General features: G+C 38.1%; 3 protein-coding genes across 5 annotated transcripts in view; 1 reads left to right on the plus strand and 2 right to left on the minus strand.

Annotated features, from left to right (window-relative positions):
• Positions 1-52: 52 nt before the first annotated feature.
• On the minus strand, positions 53-7,897 carry aasdh (aminoadipate-semialdehyde dehydrogenase). Of its 2 annotated transcripts, XM_016529341.1 has the most exons (14): positions 7,571-7,897; positions 7,329-7,449; positions 6,985-7,247; positions 6,600-6,792; positions 5,627-5,868; positions 5,215-5,321; positions 4,543-4,715; positions 4,133-4,448; positions 3,464-3,582; positions 2,245-3,109; positions 1,883-2,046; positions 1,290-1,415; positions 946-1,077; positions 53-590 (listed from the first exon to the last, which is right to left on the minus strand). In XM_016529341.1, the coding sequence occupies exons 1-14, from the start codon at positions 7,801-7,803 to the stop codon at positions 147-149; spliced, it is 3,498 nt and encodes a 1,165-aa protein (XP_016384827.1). In that variant the 5' UTR covers positions 7,804-7,897; the 3' UTR covers positions 53-146. The 2 variants fall into 2 exon arrangements, with proteins under 2 accessions (XP_016384827.1, XP_016384828.1); XM_016529342.1 differs by lacking the exon at positions 7,329-7,449 and having other exon boundaries at positions 6,985-7,088; positions 7,752-7,765.
• A 645-nt stretch (positions 7,898-8,542) lies between these two features.
• LOC107721277 (uncharacterized) lies at positions 8,543-13,235 on the plus strand. 2 transcript variants are annotated; one of them, XM_016529201.1, is made up of 10 exons: positions 8,543-8,745; positions 8,912-8,978; positions 9,115-9,167; positions 9,845-9,881; positions 9,985-10,010; positions 10,080-10,155; positions 10,344-11,896; positions 12,049-12,082; positions 12,196-12,247; positions 12,946-13,235. In XM_016529201.1, exons 1-10 carry the CDS (start codon positions 8,662-8,664, stop codon positions 12,983-12,985), a joined length of 2,022 nt encoding a protein of 673 aa, XP_016384687.1. In that variant the 5' UTR covers positions 8,543-8,661; the 3' UTR covers positions 12,986-13,235. The 2 variants fall into 2 exon arrangements, with proteins under 2 accessions (XP_016384687.1, XP_016384688.1); XM_016529202.1 differs by having other exon boundaries at positions 9,851-9,881.
• Positions 13,236-13,468: 233 nt separating this feature from the next.
• Positions 13,469-17,650, minus strand: part of LOC107721366 (amidophosphoribosyltransferase-like) — a 10,573-nt gene continuing 6,391 nt past the window's right edge. Inside the window, exons 2-11 of the mRNA XM_016529347.1 lie at positions 17,382-17,448; positions 17,024-17,230; positions 16,811-16,923; positions 16,533-16,678; positions 16,351-16,423; positions 16,040-16,191; positions 14,653-14,780; positions 14,346-14,567; positions 14,130-14,250; positions 13,469-13,993 (exon numbers count right to left, since the gene is read on the minus strand). Of these exons, the coding sequence (XP_016384833.1) occupies positions 13,830-13,993; positions 14,130-14,250; positions 14,346-14,567; positions 14,653-14,780; positions 16,040-16,191; positions 16,351-16,423; positions 16,533-16,678; positions 16,811-16,923; positions 17,024-17,230; positions 17,382-17,448 (1,393 nt within the window). The 3' untranslated portion in view covers positions 13,469-13,829. The remainder of the gene's footprint in view (positions 13,994-14,129; positions 14,251-14,345; positions 14,568-14,652; positions 14,781-16,039; positions 16,192-16,350; positions 16,424-16,532; positions 16,679-16,810; positions 16,924-17,023; positions 17,231-17,381; positions 17,449-17,650) is intronic.

Genomic DNA, 17,650 nt, shown 5'->3' on the forward strand with positions numbered 1-17,650 from the left:
AACAAACATGAACATGAATGCTAAAATCTAAATGAACATAAATGCTAAAATATAATACATACTGAATATATCCATGTATTTCTTTAATAGGCGCTTTTGAGAGTCACCCATAAAAATATATTTATCCAGTTGCATATTGTGATTAATCACTGTTTGGCCAGTTCTAGACAGTAAACATAATCATTGCGACATCCCACCACTATCTTATGCCCCCATACGACAGGAGAGGAAAAAAGCTCGCCTGGCAAAGACGAGGTGGCCTTCAGTGTGCCGGTTTCTCCATCTAAAATCCACACCTTTCCATCAGTGGAGCACACAGCCACTAGTGTTCTCAAACCCCATGGATCACCATCAAACACAAAGGGAGATGAGAACACCTTGCCTGTGGTCTGGAACTGCCACAGTAATGATCCGTTATCACCATTTACACAGTATAAATGACCATCATGTGACCCACATGTGACTGTGTGATTGGATAATGTTGATGTGCTTCTGCTGGGTGTTGTAGAAACCTGCTGATTAGTCCAAAATGTCAAAGAGGAAATGCATGGCGATGAGAAGATTGGTCCTTTAGTGGAGAATTCCCATAACTGCAAAATAATAGAACAAAAATCTAACTTTGGTGCACAAAATGCAATCAAATAACTCAAAATCAATGGAGGTATTCTCATAATCATCTGTAATTAAACTGTAATATTACTGGATTACATCTGAAGAGTAAAGGAATATTGCCATAAGCCTCTTTTTAATTCGCTAAAAATAAGGTTTGAAACATGAGTGCAATATACATCGAAACAAAAAGCATTGCTGTTGTTTATTGCTCTACCTGTGAAGACCACAATTATGAAAAATAAGAATTAAAATCGTGATTAAAGTCATGTATATTTAATTTATCATCTCTTAGAGCAACTTTTCCTTTTCACAGGAAACAACGTTTCCTCTCACCGTATCTCCAGTATGGCTTATTCCAATAATTTGTCCATTTACTGAACCAATGAAGACAGAGGAATCAGAGCAGCGAGGAGATGAGAAAAACGGGACACTGCTGGAATATGTCCACAAGAGTTTTCCACTGTCCTGGACAGACAATTAATGGAGAATGACAAGATAAATGTTAGCCTTTAAACATGACCTCTGATCCTACAGTATATGCTCCATTCTTAAGACTTTTCATATCAGAGAAGTTGGCTTATAAGCTTTGAAACTTAAACACTCAATACTAATATTTAATATTTTTTAAATATTTAATATATCTTTTTCACTCTTATGAAGATAGAACATTTACTTACTGGATCAAGACAGTGTAGATTCCCTCCCAGAGTACTACAGTATAACTGTCTAGGAGACGAGTGGATGCAAGGGGATGAAAATACTGCACCTCCACCACAATAGTGCTGCCATATACAAGTCTTAGCCTGGGAGAAATAGAGACAAATCTGTGAAATGTCAAGGGAATATGCAAGAACATATTTACAAAAAACAGAATACAACTAATTTAATAAACATTTAGATGTAACAACATTGTTAGTGTTAACTAAAACAAACTATTAAACATATTTTTGTTAAATGAAATAAAGATGAAATGAAATATAAATATACTCAAACTTAAAACTTGTATGAAAACTAGACTAATTGAAATAAAAGTTACTAAACTAAAACTGAAATGAAAAGCTTAACAGAAATATATATTTTTTAAATTAATAAAAACAAAAAGGTACATAAAAATTACTTAAACTCAAATTAAAATGAAAACTGAAAATATACAAATAAAAGCTACATAAAAAATGTGAATAAACACTATAATAGTATATTAATAATACTAAAACAACACTGATTACAGAAATATAATTAAACAAAATTGAGTATTTCTCTTGTATATTACCAGTGGGTCTAATGCATAAACAAAGCCATCATGGGACCCTGTGAACATCAGCCCAGTTTTAGGGTCTACAGTAGGGGAACTTTTCACCACATCCCCAGTCTCAAACGTCCACACAGTGTCCCCACAGGAAACATCCAGGAAATATATCTGTCTGTCATAGCAGCCTGAGAAAAAGGGTCAAACTCAGGTTACAAATGTGGATGACAAATAAATGGATGAATACATTTAATCCTGAAATCCTTTAGGTTCTGCTTTTAGTCAAACCCCCCCCCCATATTCAAGCTAAATCAGTAACAACCTTATTACAACCACGTTAGTTCCCTTAATTAAATTAAGCATTCCTTTTAAAATCAAGTACAAACCAACTGCTACAAGGCTTCCACATTTGGAAATGGCAGCTGAAGACTCCAGTCGATCTCCGAGGATACGCTCCCAGATGACCTCTCCATTGGACAGGTCAAGAGCCTGCAGTCTGTGCGAGTGAGAGCCAATGAACACGGTGGTCCTGTCAGGACCCACCAGCAGCACTGGAGAGGCGTCCACACACCTGCCTGTGTCGGAGCTCCAGAGGACCCGCAGGCCCAGCAGCAGGACATTGGAACGGTCTTCCCCTGAACCTTCACCTGGGCTCTTACTGACAGGTAATGTCTCAGTAACTTCTTGAGGAACATGGGGTTCTGTGATCTTTTTAATAGCAGGATTTTCCTGAGCTATATTATGAAGTTCGTGTGAGGGATTCGATATTAAACTGTCTTCAGAAGTACTTGTCACCGTAAGCTTGCTCACGTTTGTTCCTAGTGCATCTGAGATGTTTTTCTCTTGCATTTTCCGAAAACAACCCCAATCAATAACCTCACCAGCTCGTCTCACAACTACAAATCCCATAGTCCTTCTCACTGATGGAACTACAAAACCCACTGTGCTTTCTGTAGCATTCACTGTGCTCATTTCCTTCTGTTGTCTTTTGGGTGAAACTAAAGAGCCTGAATCATCCAGCATTCTCTTCTTTGATGGCTGGATTGCATTGTTATGCGTTTCTGTCATGACGTGGCTAACCACATCTGAGAAAGAGCCATCTAATATGACCTCCAGCAGGCCCACAGAGGTTGTCCCCATGGCAACAGTGATCTCATCACAGAGACGCAGGGCCTGAAGGGAGTCTCCTCCACTTAACATGAAGTGTGCATCTTCCTCAACCGCCACAACATTTGGCAGGCCAAGACATTCCTAATATACACAGACAAACACACAGTAAGTTTCACTCAGCAGGCAATGGGAAAGATATTATTTAAGAAATACCTCCATGTGTCAAACAATAAGAATGGTAACACTTAAGTATAGGGACCAATTCTCACTATTTATTAATTATTACAAAGCACATATTCTGCATTATCATATTCTACATCCCTAATCTAACCCAATACCTGAACTTCACAACTAACTTACTAAGCAGTAATTAGGAGTTTATTGAGGCAAAAGTCGTAGCTAATAGTTAATTAGTAGCAAGAATTGGACCTTAAAATAAAGTGTGACCATTAGGACTAGTACATTTTGTGCAAAAAGAGTAAATCCTATTTATACCTTCCATAGGGTCTGTAACTTCATTCTCACAGATTCAATGTCTTTCCATACAGTTTGTGTATTTATATCTTGTTTTTGAGTGTCACACATCCTCATCAATTCGTCAATGGCTATTTTACCTACAAATACATGCAACAGGAATATAAAAATGACTGAAATCTATGACCACAATGAAAACATATTCATAGAAATGCCAAAGCTTAATGAAACAAAAGGAAAATGTCTAATGATAATAATAATATTTTAGTACATAGTCTATTTTTATTTAGTCTTTTATGTTTTATTGCTTAAAAAGGACACTTGCAATCATATTATACTTGTGAATGAAATGTATATAAAAACATTCATATATAAATTTGTATTTTGTATATAACAATGTATAAATAAAAACAGGATAAATGCATAAATGGTTAGTAGCATAAAAGGTTCATTTAAATTTAAATTATTATATAAATTAATTATATTCTGATTGGCTGACATGAATTAAATTATTAGTGGTACTTCAAAGGACGATAAAGATATGGTTTTAAAAATCACTCTAAATTGATAAGAATAGCAGAGTTCACACCACAGCTATAACAGCAATCCCTAATATAATTATCGTTACAGTTATCTTTACAGTTTCCGTTCTAAGTATGGACAGGCCTTCAGAGGATGGTGCTCACTTGCCATGAGAGGTGAGTGGAAGAGCAGGGATGAAGAATATCATGTCTGGGATGCTGTGACTGGCCAAAAGCTGTGATAACCTCTGGCGAATCTCTCCTTTAATAACTCTGAGTGAGGGGGAGGTGGAGTTTCTTGAGATGTCGACAGTGGTGAGGTCTTCAGAGGACTGTGTAGAATGTTGGAAAGGTTTTTGATGAGGAAATTCAGAGGATGAAAGGGTTCCTGGTTGACCCGATGTCAGCACTATAAATGCCAGTAGCCTGTCACCCTCACTCAGGCTCACTGCACACGCCTCCACCTGAGGCAAATTCTCAATGATCTGAGCACATAAGATCATATATGCACCTTTAAATACTCTTAGATTTTATTATAAACACATGCCAAAGTTGTTGCATAACACATTTATCACCTACCTGCTGCAAGGCATCTAGGTGCACTCTCTGACCAAAGCGTTTGATGAGCCGATCCTTCCTGCCCAGGAAATACAAATGGGAATCACGCACCTGCACCCAGTCACCTGTAGCACGCATTGTTCCCTCGACTACAGTTTCTTCATCATCAAGCAGACACACCCTCTCTTGACCACCTAAATAAAAGGACAAAAATTCACTGTACAAACACAAAAACTAGCAAAACAACAACCGAATGTCAAAGTAAGTACACTAACATTCACAAGTTTGGGGTCAGTAGGATTTTTTTAAATAAATTATTACTTTTATAGAGCAAGGATGCAATAAAATGACAATAAAGATGTTTATAATGCTACAAACAAAATACATTTAAATAAAATCATGTTCTTTTGAACTTTCTACTCATCATAGAATCCAGAAACAAATTGATCACAAAAATATGAAGCAGCACAGCTGCTTATGATAATAAGAAATGTTTCTTAAGCAGCAAAACAACTTATTAGAATGATTTCTGAAGGTTCGTGTGACACTGAAGACTGGAGTAATGGCTGCTGAAAATTCAGCTTTACCATAACGGGAATAAATTATATTTTAAAATATATTAAAATTGAAAACAGTTATTAAAAGCTGTAAAATATATTTCATGATTTTACTGTTTTGACAATTGTACCATACCAATGAACAGCTGTCCTTCTCCTTCAGTGACGAGACGTCCTGTCTCATCTCTCACCTCCATTACGGTATCCAACATCGGCTCTCCAAGGGGCACAAATTGATCAGTTCTTTAAAATAATACATATGATACATAAACATACAATGCATTACAAGAACTGGGTAAATAATAATACTAATTTAGCATTATTTTTTATGTCAATTCAAAATAAAGCAGTGGACTTTGAGAAAACATTCTCTATAGACTGTTAATATGACTGTTTTTGTGGCTGATGCATCTTTACTAGAGTGTTATTTTAGTAGTATTTACATACTATTCGAGTTTTTAATAAATATTTTGAATTAGCTTTTATATTTTCAATGTTATTATTTTATGATGTGCTTGTCATTTTATTAGTTTCTGCATGTCACTTACATGTCCTCCAAGCACAGGTGTTTGTCTGGGACTTTGTAACAGCTTGCCCAGCAAGAAACTTCTGTGGTGCCGTAAAGATTACAGATGTGTGTGCCATTGCCTTCCTGTCTCCAGCTCTTGAGAAGACTTGGAGATGGACATGGCTCTCCTCCAAAAGCCAATAACCTCAAGGGTGAATTAGCACTAAGCACCTCCTCCTGAAGGATACGCCTTCCAAAGCGCCTCACAAGAGTGGGAGTGGCCTGGAAAATAATTAAAAATCAATTATAATATTTTAGTATAGAACAGTACTATATGTTGTGTATGTCATCTCGCACTTTACTGACACCTAGTGGTGTGGAGGAAGCATAGCATAAACGGTTTCAGCTATAAATGCTAATGTCAGAAAAATGCTATTCATGGTCAGCCATGATTAACCACACTGCCCACTGTCCAATGATGTCACATGGACTATTTTAACAATGTCCTTACTACGTTTCTGGGCCTTGAATGTGGTAGTTCCCTTGCTGTCTAATGCATGGTCAGAAAGCTCTCGGATTTCATCAAAAATATATCCGAAGATTAACGAAGGTCTTACGAGTTTAAAACATCATAAGGGTGAGTAATTAATGACAGAATTTTCATTATTGGGTGAACTATCCCTTTAAGAACTGGAGTGTGAAATGAAATTCTGAGTGATGCAAAACATGTTACAGTAAAATATTGAAAACAAATTGTTGGTGCATGTAGATAAATGAACAAATGCCAAAGAACACACTCATTATCTCTGTAATCTGCATAATGCAGAAATTTAAGCTCACTACACCCACTACCAATGTTGATTACAGCACCATCATCTCCTCCTCACAGCGTGTACACATTCATGACAAAGATAAATAGACAGATTAAGTGATTTGATTTTTTAAATTATAGGCTGTCACAAAAAGGAGTCTGTCCCATGACTGATGGTTCGGTGAGGAATAAAGTTACTTGCCTGTAAGACTGTTGTTTTGTTTCGTTTAAACAGCACATTTGCAAGTCTGCGTGGCATCTTTTTAACAGCTGAGGGGACAATTAGGAGACACGCTCCCGAGGACAGGGCCAAAAACACCTCCACCACAGAGGGGTCAAAGGTTAATGGAGAGGACATTAATACAACATCTTCTGCAGTCATCTTAAAGACAGATCTGTTGATAAAAAATTTTTTTTTTATTATTTATTTATTTTTATGAATTCTATCCTCCAATTTCAACACAATATTTTTGCTATAGCTGTCAGGTAAACAAGTGAACGCATTAAGACCACACCGTCATACATTCAGGTAAAAATAAACTACATAATAAATGCACATTTGAACTAAAAGTTTAATGTGTTCTTACCTTAAATGTGTAATATTAGGCACAATACACCTGTGTGGGACCTTCACTATTTTTGGAAGCCCTGTTGTTCCGGATGTGTGCAAAACATAAGCCAAAGGCTCCCTCTGTTGGATGTCTTTGGTCATAGCAGAGCTGGAACGCTGATCGGAACTTTGAATGTTTGCGTCCTGTTCACTTTGTATTTTTATCAAAGTGAGCCTATGTGAAGACAATGTTACACATATTTCCAGGGATAGCAGGCTGGAAAATGCACTCTGGAATTGCTGTTGGTTATGAAACAACAATATTAGTAATAATATATAATGACTAGTATAATATAATATAATATAATATAATATACCTACATTAAGCAGTTCGTTTTGTAATAAACAGTAGTTCAGCCTGCACTTGTTTATCATTCTCAGGTTGCACAAAGGTGGTGATGCAGGATCAAGAGGTACATATGCAGCAGGAAACTGCAGAATACTGTTCAGAGAAGAAAACATTTTAATTATATGCACTAAACTACAAGACATTTGTTTAGTGTAATAATTAGACACTAGAATAACCCAGTAGTCATGCAACACACATGCATAACTAATCGTACCCAACAATCCAGGCAGGAAGGAGGACATCTGCACGACAGAATAACCCTATGGTACCATCATGTTTCTGGACAGAGACGCGCAAGTGTCCAGTTAATTCATTTGCGAGGGAAATAACTTCATCATATGTCAAACAGACGCGCGCTGCAATGCTGCTGTCGAACGCGACAGCTGTTTTATTACCATGAGCACGCGCTGCATCGTGCACCAATTCATGAAGCAATTTTGCTGTCATATCTGAGCGGAAATTATATTAAATCATAATCTGAGAAATTGCAACGTAATTTTCCATATATTCCCATCCGTTTATGAGCGCCTGTTTTGCAAACTAGCCATAACCAATTCATGAACGAATTTGAGTCGAATGCTTTTTGATCCGGTTCACAAAGGTTTGAACGACTCGTTCACGAATCAGACTGAATCGCGTCATTTGTTCTGTCCGACTCCGAGCGGTTCTCATTAATGTAAACATCGATTTTTTTTCAGACAACGGATGTACATTTTTGTATTGCTTGATGTAAAAGCAAAGTATATAGGGTGACCATACGTGCCATTTTCCCAGGACGCGTCCTGGCCAGGATTTCTATATTGCCTAAAATATCTAGGTTTTGGCTTTGTTTGCGTGTGCAGACCGATCGGTGTATGACATCAAAATATATGGTCACCCTAAAAGTATATTTAAGTTCTAAATTACTTTATGTGCTGAATCATGGCTGCAACAAGTATGTAGGGCACATGATATTACAATATACTACTTTTTAAAATAAAACGTAATCGCAAAACAGAAATAAACAGTCATTTGTGCCTATAAAATTGCAGAGAACCACATGGACAAAGAATCTCTTTTGTGCCTGCTTTTTGAACGAACTGTTCAAAAGAACCGATTCGTGGAAATGACTCGTACACCCCATTTGACAAATTCGCGCTTTAAGATGACGTTTCGTGGTGCTTGAAAGAACGTCCAATCACAGCTCGATTTTTTTACTCGCGGAAAATTTTGAAAGTCCAGTCCAGGCGAGCCGCTGGCTAAGTGCAAAATCTCAATTTATGTTGGTCAAATAAATTGGTTTGCAATCGATTTTGTTAACGCAACATGTCTGCAAAACCTTTATATGCAGATCAATTCAAGAGAAATGACGGTGTGTTCAGAAACACGATGGAAGCTATTTTTCAGAAGGTACGCAACGTTAGAGTTAACGTTACAGCAAACGTACGAACGTTTAAGATGAAGTCCATGTATTGGCGCATGTCTTACCGAATGTTATGTTTCTTAAAAAAAACTGTAGCGAATCCATGTAGTAACGTGTAGCTTTAACAGAGCATGTTTATTGCGTCCTTTATAGTATTCTAGTCTAAATGATCCTGGGATAGACGTCTGTCTGAAAACAATGACCTGCAGGACTGGTAGAGGTAAGCCAAAATATAGAAATTAAAAACTGACATCTAAGCATTTCTACTCGCTGCTGTGGGTAAGGTTAAAATAAATGTGTTGTTTTCACCTAAACATTCAGATTTGTTTCTGAGTTTGTGTATTATGTGACTACAGGTCCTGTGCCCATTGACAGTGCAGAGGGAGAACGTGAGTTGGAAACATTGAAGGTGAGAGACATTGTTGTAAATATAACCTAGAAAACGCATAACTAGAGGAATGTTTTCTGAAATATTTAGATTTTGTTTATTTAAAGGGGTCATATGATGTTGCTAAAAAGAACATTATTTTGTGTATTTGGTGTAATGAAATGTGTTTATGCGGTTTAAAGTTAAAAAACACATTATTTTCCACATACTGTACATTATTGTTTCTCTATGCCCCGCCTTTCTGAAACGCGTCGATTGCCGAATACCTCAGGTGTGTGACGGAAATGTTACGCCCCTACCATACTGTGGTACGCCCCAACCACATGTGACGACCCCGGGCTGGATTCCGCATCCTCCACGGTGAAAGCCGATCCGGGGATCCACAGCGGGAAGTTGATGTATTTCCTCAGCGACCAGCGCGGATCAGCTCTAGGCATGACGAAGCGATATCGTCCTCTTTTGGAAGACCAAACAAAGTAGTTTCGCTTTCACAACGAATTAAATCGCATCATATGGACATAATAAATTCCTGCTGTAAATAAGATGTTGGTGTTCTTCAGTAGTATGTAATAATGAAAGTATGAGTAATACACAAGTTTACATTAGCTTTGACCTAAAATGTGAGCGGTTTTTTCTTAGCCCATATGTGTGTAAGTTTGCACAATGGTTGTATTGGGATATTACATTTATTTTCTTATATGCAGACTCGAGTTAAATCAGACTATTCAATGAGGGGTAAGGAACATAATTTTGTTATTTTGGGTAATTGATATCAGTTTTGAGTATAATACCATGTCCACATTTCTCATGCTTAATCTTTTTGTCTTGTATTTTATAGAGTTTGAGGACCAGGAGAATGATCAGGTAGTAAAAAGAAAATAATAGATTGTAAAAAAAGAACAAAAATAACTTCTGTTTTGTTTTTCCCACCAGTTTCAGATGGATGTGTCAGGGGTCACTGAGGATGATCTTAATAGCTCAGGTCAAAAGGAAAACAGGGAAAATCTGTGTAAGCAATATTTATATAAATGTAAAACAAAGTAATCCTGCACTTTAGCACAAAATAAACATTTCAGTTAGTATTTCTGTGTTGTTTACAGTAAAATATTTATGAATTACACACTGTATGCTCTTATGTTCATTTATGAGCTGACATTCATTTTGGAGCCAAGTCATGTCTCAATGATAATCTTCTAGGGCACGGAGGTGAATCATTCCCACTCTCTATGATTCTGAATAACACATCTCCTGAATCTCTGTGGGGTGAGCTATCTCCACCTGAAGAAGAGGATGAAGAACTGGAGAAAACACTGAGCAGCCATGGCAGTACCCTCCTGGATGTCTATCCCAGCATGCTCAACCAGATCGGCGAAGCGTACAGGCGACAGCACATGACTGATTCGGCGAAGGCCGTGGTGCAGAAGTACCGCCGCAAACATTGGCAAACCGGCCCGACGCATCGCAACACATCCTTTAAGAACAGACACAACTGCACTCTCAACAAAACAACAGAGATCTCATTTTCCAGTCAAAGTCCAGTTCGAAGAAACATTAGCAACTCTTTCAAGAGCAGCGACAAACTTCAACATTTGCTGAAGAACAAACCAAGGTCTTCGCCACTCAAAAATTCACCCTGCGAGGCCAGTGCCTGTTTTTACTCACCCAGGAGGAACAGCACAGACGTGAGCAGTGTGAAGGATGAGTGTCCATGGACTGATTTGCATTTAACCAGTAAACCTGCTCGTGTGATTGACTTGTCCACACCTCCACATTCAGGTTCCCCCTCATTTAGTGACCAATCTCCAGATCTGGACCAAACCTATGATGTTGGACCAACATCCCATGCTGTTCCAGCCTCATCGGTCCTTAGTTCTCCACGACAAAGCAGAGCCGATCTGTCTCTAATTGAACAGAGAGGAATATCAGTCACCTCCCGACCTTCCTCATTAGACAAAGACTGTTTCAGGGACCGCATACATTCTCATGTCCCCTCTCCACAGCGCGGTCTCATTGGTGTTTTGTCTCCTAGTGGGAAAAGTAGCTTCAGACCTAGTGTGCTGAACATAGAAAGGCAATTAAATGCAACAGCAAGTCCAAAGCGAAGGTCTCCTGTCCACCATCTATCCCATTCTGAGGTCCTCAGATCTTCTTATGGTGTCAAACAGGTGCCGTTGTCATCACCCTGGCAGTCTGTTTATGTCCACCCTGACCAAAGCTTATCCAAGATGGAGAAACCATCGCGTTTTACTCCATCCAACCGTCAACGCTCTCTTTCTGGCCCGCAGTCCACTTACTCATTCAGTGAACCGCAGATTGATGCCGAGTTCAGAAAGCTGTATCACCACTTCATCTGTCGTGGCACATCATCACCGTGGCCTTCCTCCCAGTGTCACCTGTGTGAGAGACACATGGAGACATCCCGAAGCCCCAGCTTTTCCTCCTCCAGCATGTCTGCTCTCGCTCTGACACCCCTGAGGGCCAAGCTCAAGAAACGCCGCCGTCAGCCTGAAGTGGAAGAGTCACTCCGATTCAAACGCTTCCGAGAGAGTCGTTCTCCACTTAAACATCTCCAGTTGAGAGACCAATATATGAGCCCTGGCATATCAGAACCTACTGAAGACAAACACACCTGGGATAGAGCCGTTTTGCTGCAGTGCCCCAGTCCACGGTTCCTCAGGGGCACCGGAAACCTCAGGAGAATCAGGGAGGCTAAATTAAGCATGCAAATGAACCCACGTGCTTTGTCTTGGGTAAGAGCATTATTGATTTCAAATTTCCATTTAAGTTTTTGATCTAATATTTATTCTGTTTTAAAGGTATTTCAGTTAACTAAAAGGATTTTTAATAGTTTAACAAACTTAATTTATGCAGTAAAACAATGGTTTCTCCACTTGCTTTGCAGAGAGATGCCCCAAGCAGAGTCCATCTAGTGGAGGGTTTGTAGTCACATTTTAATTTCTTAAAAATACTTGCTCTGCATCATCATGGCCTCTGTGTCTTGCTTACAGATATTACAAAATGTTAACTTACCAATATTTTATTTCAACAGCTGTGTCACCCATGAGACTGTTTAATCAGAGTACCTCTCCACTCTCTCCTAGGTAATTTGAGCACAAAATGCTATCAGTTAAGTTCTTACAGAACTAGTTCATATGACTTTTTCTAGGGATGTACCAATATAAAAATTCTGTCTTAATTAAGTTGAGATTAAAATGTTATTTACACCTATTTTGCATAAAACTAAATTTAACCAAAATGTATAACTTTAAAAGCTATAAATAGTGAATTTGGGCATTACAACATATGTACAATAATTTAAAAAAAAAGAGATCTAACAGTGTTATCAAATTATTGTTTTAAAGGAACTTTGAGTAAAAATGGGCAAAATAAGCAAAATATATGTAAATATAAAAAAAATAGACAAAATCTCCAATAGGCTGCGTTTCCCAAAATCATCGTCAGCTTAAGTACATCATAGACCCATTGAAACCTAGAGTAAAAATGGGCAAAATAAGCAAAATATATGTAAATATAAAAAAAAAGACAAAATCTCCAATAGGCTGCGTTTCCCAAAATCATCGTCAGCTTAAGTACATCATAGACCCATTGAAACCAATGGAGCTACGATCAATTTAGGCTTACGATGCTTTTGGGAAACACAGCCCTGGCCAATAACCAACATGGTAATAATATGTTGTGCTCGTTTTTCCTGAAATATGGAGGTTTTGTGCTTTGTTATTTGAGAATGATCAGATATTCTTTGAGTCTCTAACAGTGATTAAGAATCTGTTTTCTTCAGTCTCTCCAGGAGGCGACTGCAGTACAGTTTTCTGCAATGATGAGCTTTCCTGTACGCATCCCACAGCCTGCCTTTTAACCTATGTGGGATAAACAATACATGTTGTGACTATATACCCTAGTGAAAAAACATGGGATGACATCAATGTGTAGACACATAGCTTAAAAATCAGTAGTCGTTTTCTTTTTTGAAATATATGTACCTGTAAAGGCAGCTGTTTGTTACATTGTTTTTGTGTAAATATATTTCCATCACTTTCTCGTGTTTTAATATGATCAATTTTAATAGAACCCAGTGTTATTTTTAAACAAGTGTCTAAGTACATGTGCATTGATGAATGATATGTTTGTATGTAAATAATTCAAATGTTTTTTCAACAAATTTTTAATAAACAAATATGTGCATTTCACATACAGAGTTTCATTTTGTGTGTTCTTGAGGACTAACAGAAAAGCAAGACAATCTGTTTCTTTAAGAACAGCTGCTAATGCTCACATTGATTCAAAACTTGATCAAAAGTAAGAAAAAAGTTGAGAAGCTTACATGGGTACTGAAACAGATCTAATAAACTAGTTTTGATATTTACAAGACAAGATGTTTTTACTAGACAAGAATCTTAACCAAACTAGCGGTTTGAAATCTGACAGCAACAGGAATGCTTTTAATGCAGCTCTTAAAAGGAATGTTTGAAAATTGAAAAATGCATGGAATGTTTTATTTTGCGTTTAATTCTAACAGTATATAGCCTGCCTTATGACATTTACAAATGTTCAAGCAGCACCACAGTTTTAATTCCGGTTTTAGTCATTTTAACAAATGATTTCAAAAGAAACAAAAAAAACTATTCTATACAGAAATGAATATACATTTATGTGGGCCGAAATTCACCACTCCAGCTCCACTGGGTATTTTCCTGTGAGACAGGCTGTGCAATGACCAAATCTAGTAGTCTTAGTGCTGATCCTCTCATCTTTCCCATGTGACTCTATCCCACCTTGAACAGCAGATACCAGACCTTCAACTGACAGATAACGGACACTTGTAGCACCTGTTCAAAGCAAAGAAAATATAATTATCAATTACATTTTTTCTGTTTTCAGATGAGAAGTGTTTTTATACTTTTCATAATTTGTGTATTCATTACAAAACCTTAGCGATTAAGCAAATCTCTGCTCCTGACTTACCAATGTAACCCGCTATATCCTCAAACTCTGGTTTATTAGCAATTAGCTCCTCTTTGGTAGGAATGTTAATGCCCATGTAGCATGGGAACCGGATTGGAGGTGATGCAACTCGAATGTGGACCTGTGATGTGTCATGTGACATCACAAAGACACTGCTGGTTAAAACAGATCAAAGCAGTAAACATACAGTACTGATTCAAATATATTTTTTTTTACCTCTGTTGCACCTGCTTCCTTCAGCAGTTTAATAATAGGGGAGATGGTGTTGCCCCTCACAATGGAATCATCGATAAGCACCACTCGTTTGCCAGCAAAGTTATCAGTCAACGCCCCAAACTTCTTGGCAACTCCAAGCTGACGTAGGCGAGTGTTTGGTTGAATGAACGTTCTGCCCACGTAGCGGTTCTTACACAGCACCTCTACATACGGAAGGCCAGACTGAGAAAGAGAATGTAAAATTTTGTAAGGGCACAACATGAACCAATAAGGCATTAAGACTGATGTGTACAGCATCATTACTCACTTGTTGTGCGTATCCTAAAGCTGCAGGTGTGGCTGATTCTGGAACAGTGCTCACTACATCAGCATCAGTGGGAGCCTCAATGGCCAACTGCCGTCCACAGCGGTGCCTCACTGTATATACCATCTGACCTGTAAGACAGAAAAAAAAAACACTTATTTCACCTATTACTATATGTCATGATTTTAATATTTACTACCGTTAAAATTTTTTGTGGTCAGTAAGATTTTGTTTTTGAAAGAACTGTTTTTAATAACTTTTAACATTTTATTTAAAAATAAAATGTATTTCTGTGATGGCAAAGCTGAATTTTCAGCAGCCATTACTCCAGTCTTCAGTGTCACATGATTCTTCAGAAATCATTCTAATATGCCGATTTGCTGCTCATGAAATACTGTATTTATTATTGTTACCAATGTTGGGAATGGTTGTGCTGCTTAATATTTTTTATGGAAACCAGGATATGTTTTTTTAATCAAGATTCTTTGATAAACAGACAGTTGTTTGAAATAGAATTCACTGCTGGCAAGATGCGTTTTCGATAAAAAATTGTCTAGTGTTTTTTTTTTTTTTAAAGGGGACTAGAGAAAACAGAGCAAAAGGCCTGCTTGCGTTCCCTTTTGCTAAAAAGTAGTGGTGCCACGATAAATCGATTTGTGGATCGATTCTTCGATTTTCTGAATGCATCGCAATTCTCTCTTGAATCGATTCTGAGCTTAGTTTTTAACAGCAGATGGCACTGCGTGCTTTAGAAACCGCCGTACTCTGATTGCTTCTAGTTCCTTACACACACACCACTTAAACTTAAAATGATCATTCATTAAGTTTGAAAAGGTTAAAGCGAATTACCAGAGTGTTCTCAGTGGTCTGTGTTTACATTAATCTCATGTCATAAAAGCCGAGGTGCAAGTACATTTAACCACTTAACTTACTCAGTTGAACACACAACTGCTCTTATTCGTGAGCGTTTAAGTGTGCAGTTAAAAACTAGGCAAGAGCACCATCAGCTGATAAAAACTAAGCTCAGAATCGATTCCAAAGAGAATCACGATGCATTCAGAAAATTGCAGAATCGATCCACGAGTATAGAAACATCAACACCCATAGCGCACAGTGTTAGATCTAAATATCTGTGAGCTGGGATACAAAAATGTGGAAGCATCATACGACGGACATTTACTGAAAAATAAACCAGGAGATCTGAGTGCAGGAAACATGGAGAAAGTGTACAGCTGGTTCATTTATATATACCATCGACATCTGTAACAATACAAGGTGGTTGAAAGTCTTACTGACCCCAATCATTTGGTTTAACCCAAACATTACTGTTATATCTCAATCTTTCCTTTCACTCAAAACATAAGAATGATTTTAAACATTATGAACTTGCCTTCAAATATGGAGTCTGGCCTGGCAAAGTAAACATACTCAAATATGCAGAAGGCAGGAGGGTCTCCCTCTGGGCGTGGGACAACAATTAGGCTCTTCACTCCGTTTTTAGAGATCTGGACGATCTCTCCAGGCTGTACTTCACGATAATACCTGACAACAGAAAAATAAAACACACACAATAAACAAACTAATAAAATAAGCAACAGCTACTGTGTGCAGGCTTAGGGATGGAAACTCCTTTAAAAGAAGTATATGTAGATAGCCAAAAAGAGTAATCAAAGCATTTCTGTTGGAATGATGTGAACATACTTTGCACCAATGGACTGGAAGCTGCAGGACTCAGAAGAGACCACCCAGCCTTCGGTGTCTGCTTCTCCAGCACCTACAGAATAAAAAAAAAACGAGTTTAGCACCGTCCTAGACCTAAGGTACAGCACAGACAGGCCACATGCACCCCCTGCAGCTCTTCCCCTCACTGCTGAATCACACACCTGAGCTGTGTAGTTTGGAGATGGGTACTAGACGTCCAATAGATAGAGGCCTGTTTCCATAGGGGTCTCTCACAGCATATATTACATCTTTATACATAACTAGCAATGAGTATGATGTAGGCGTCTCTGTCATCAGATTCTGTATGCTAAGAAAAACAAACAATAAAAATACATAAAAATGAAGACTGCAGAAGCGGACTTCATTTTGCGATCATTAATACTGACAGGGTTTAACAAGTGGTGACCCAATCAGATAGGGAAGGACATGCAGAACATACCGAGCCACCCAATCAGGAGTATCTAGCTCCTCCATGGGTGGAGTCAAAGCAAGGAGCTGGGTAATAAGCTCACTGTCTGAGCTGGTGGAGAGGCCAACGCCATGGCGCATAACCTACAACACACAAATACTTTATATCAAATAAAAAAAAAAACTCCTCTTTTCCTGAAACTCTATGTCGAGTCTCATGTAATCCCTATGAATCAAAGCCCACCTTTTTGCGCAGTGCGGAGGCATTGACCAGTTCTCCATTGTGTGCCACTGCAATCTTGCCATGCAGCGTGTCTACCACAAAAGGCTGGCAGTTCTGCAGCTCTGAAATGCCCGTGGTGGAGTAACGCGTGTGTCCGATGCCTAGGTTGCCGTTGCGCAGCTTCAGCAAATCCTCTGCTTTAAAAGCTGTATTCACTAAACCCATGCCCTGTGAGAAGCAATTATGTCAGGCATGTCTAATCTTGCATTCATTGCTGTATGTTGCAATGTGTTGGCCCATGGGACAGGAACAAATCATGTTTTAAGTGAGAGGAAGATGCTGTACGCATCGAAATGCTGTGTTATTCCTAGTACATTACCTTCAGGGTGGTGTATGTCGGTGGGTTTGTTCCAGTACTTGTGACAATTCCAGCACTCTCCTGACCCCTGTTGAACAAAGAGTACTGTAAAAGAGGGTTTTTTTTCACATTAATGATCTACAATAAATTATGCAGATTTTGCAATTTTCTTAAACTTACAAAGACGTACCAATCAAAAATGTGGTGTCAATTGATTTTTTAAATTTAATTTTATTCTGTAAGGACACATTAAATGATAAAAAAAATACAGTAAAGACATTTATAATGAC

The sequence above is a fragment of the Sinocyclocheilus rhinocerous genome, unplaced genomic scaffold (assembly GCF_001515625.1).
Source record: "Sinocyclocheilus rhinocerous isolate Xijiao unplaced genomic scaffold, SAMN03320098_v1.1 scaffold271, whole genome shotgun sequence".
Taxonomy (NCBI): Eukaryota; Metazoa; Chordata; class Actinopteri; order Cypriniformes; family Cyprinidae; genus Sinocyclocheilus; species Sinocyclocheilus rhinocerous.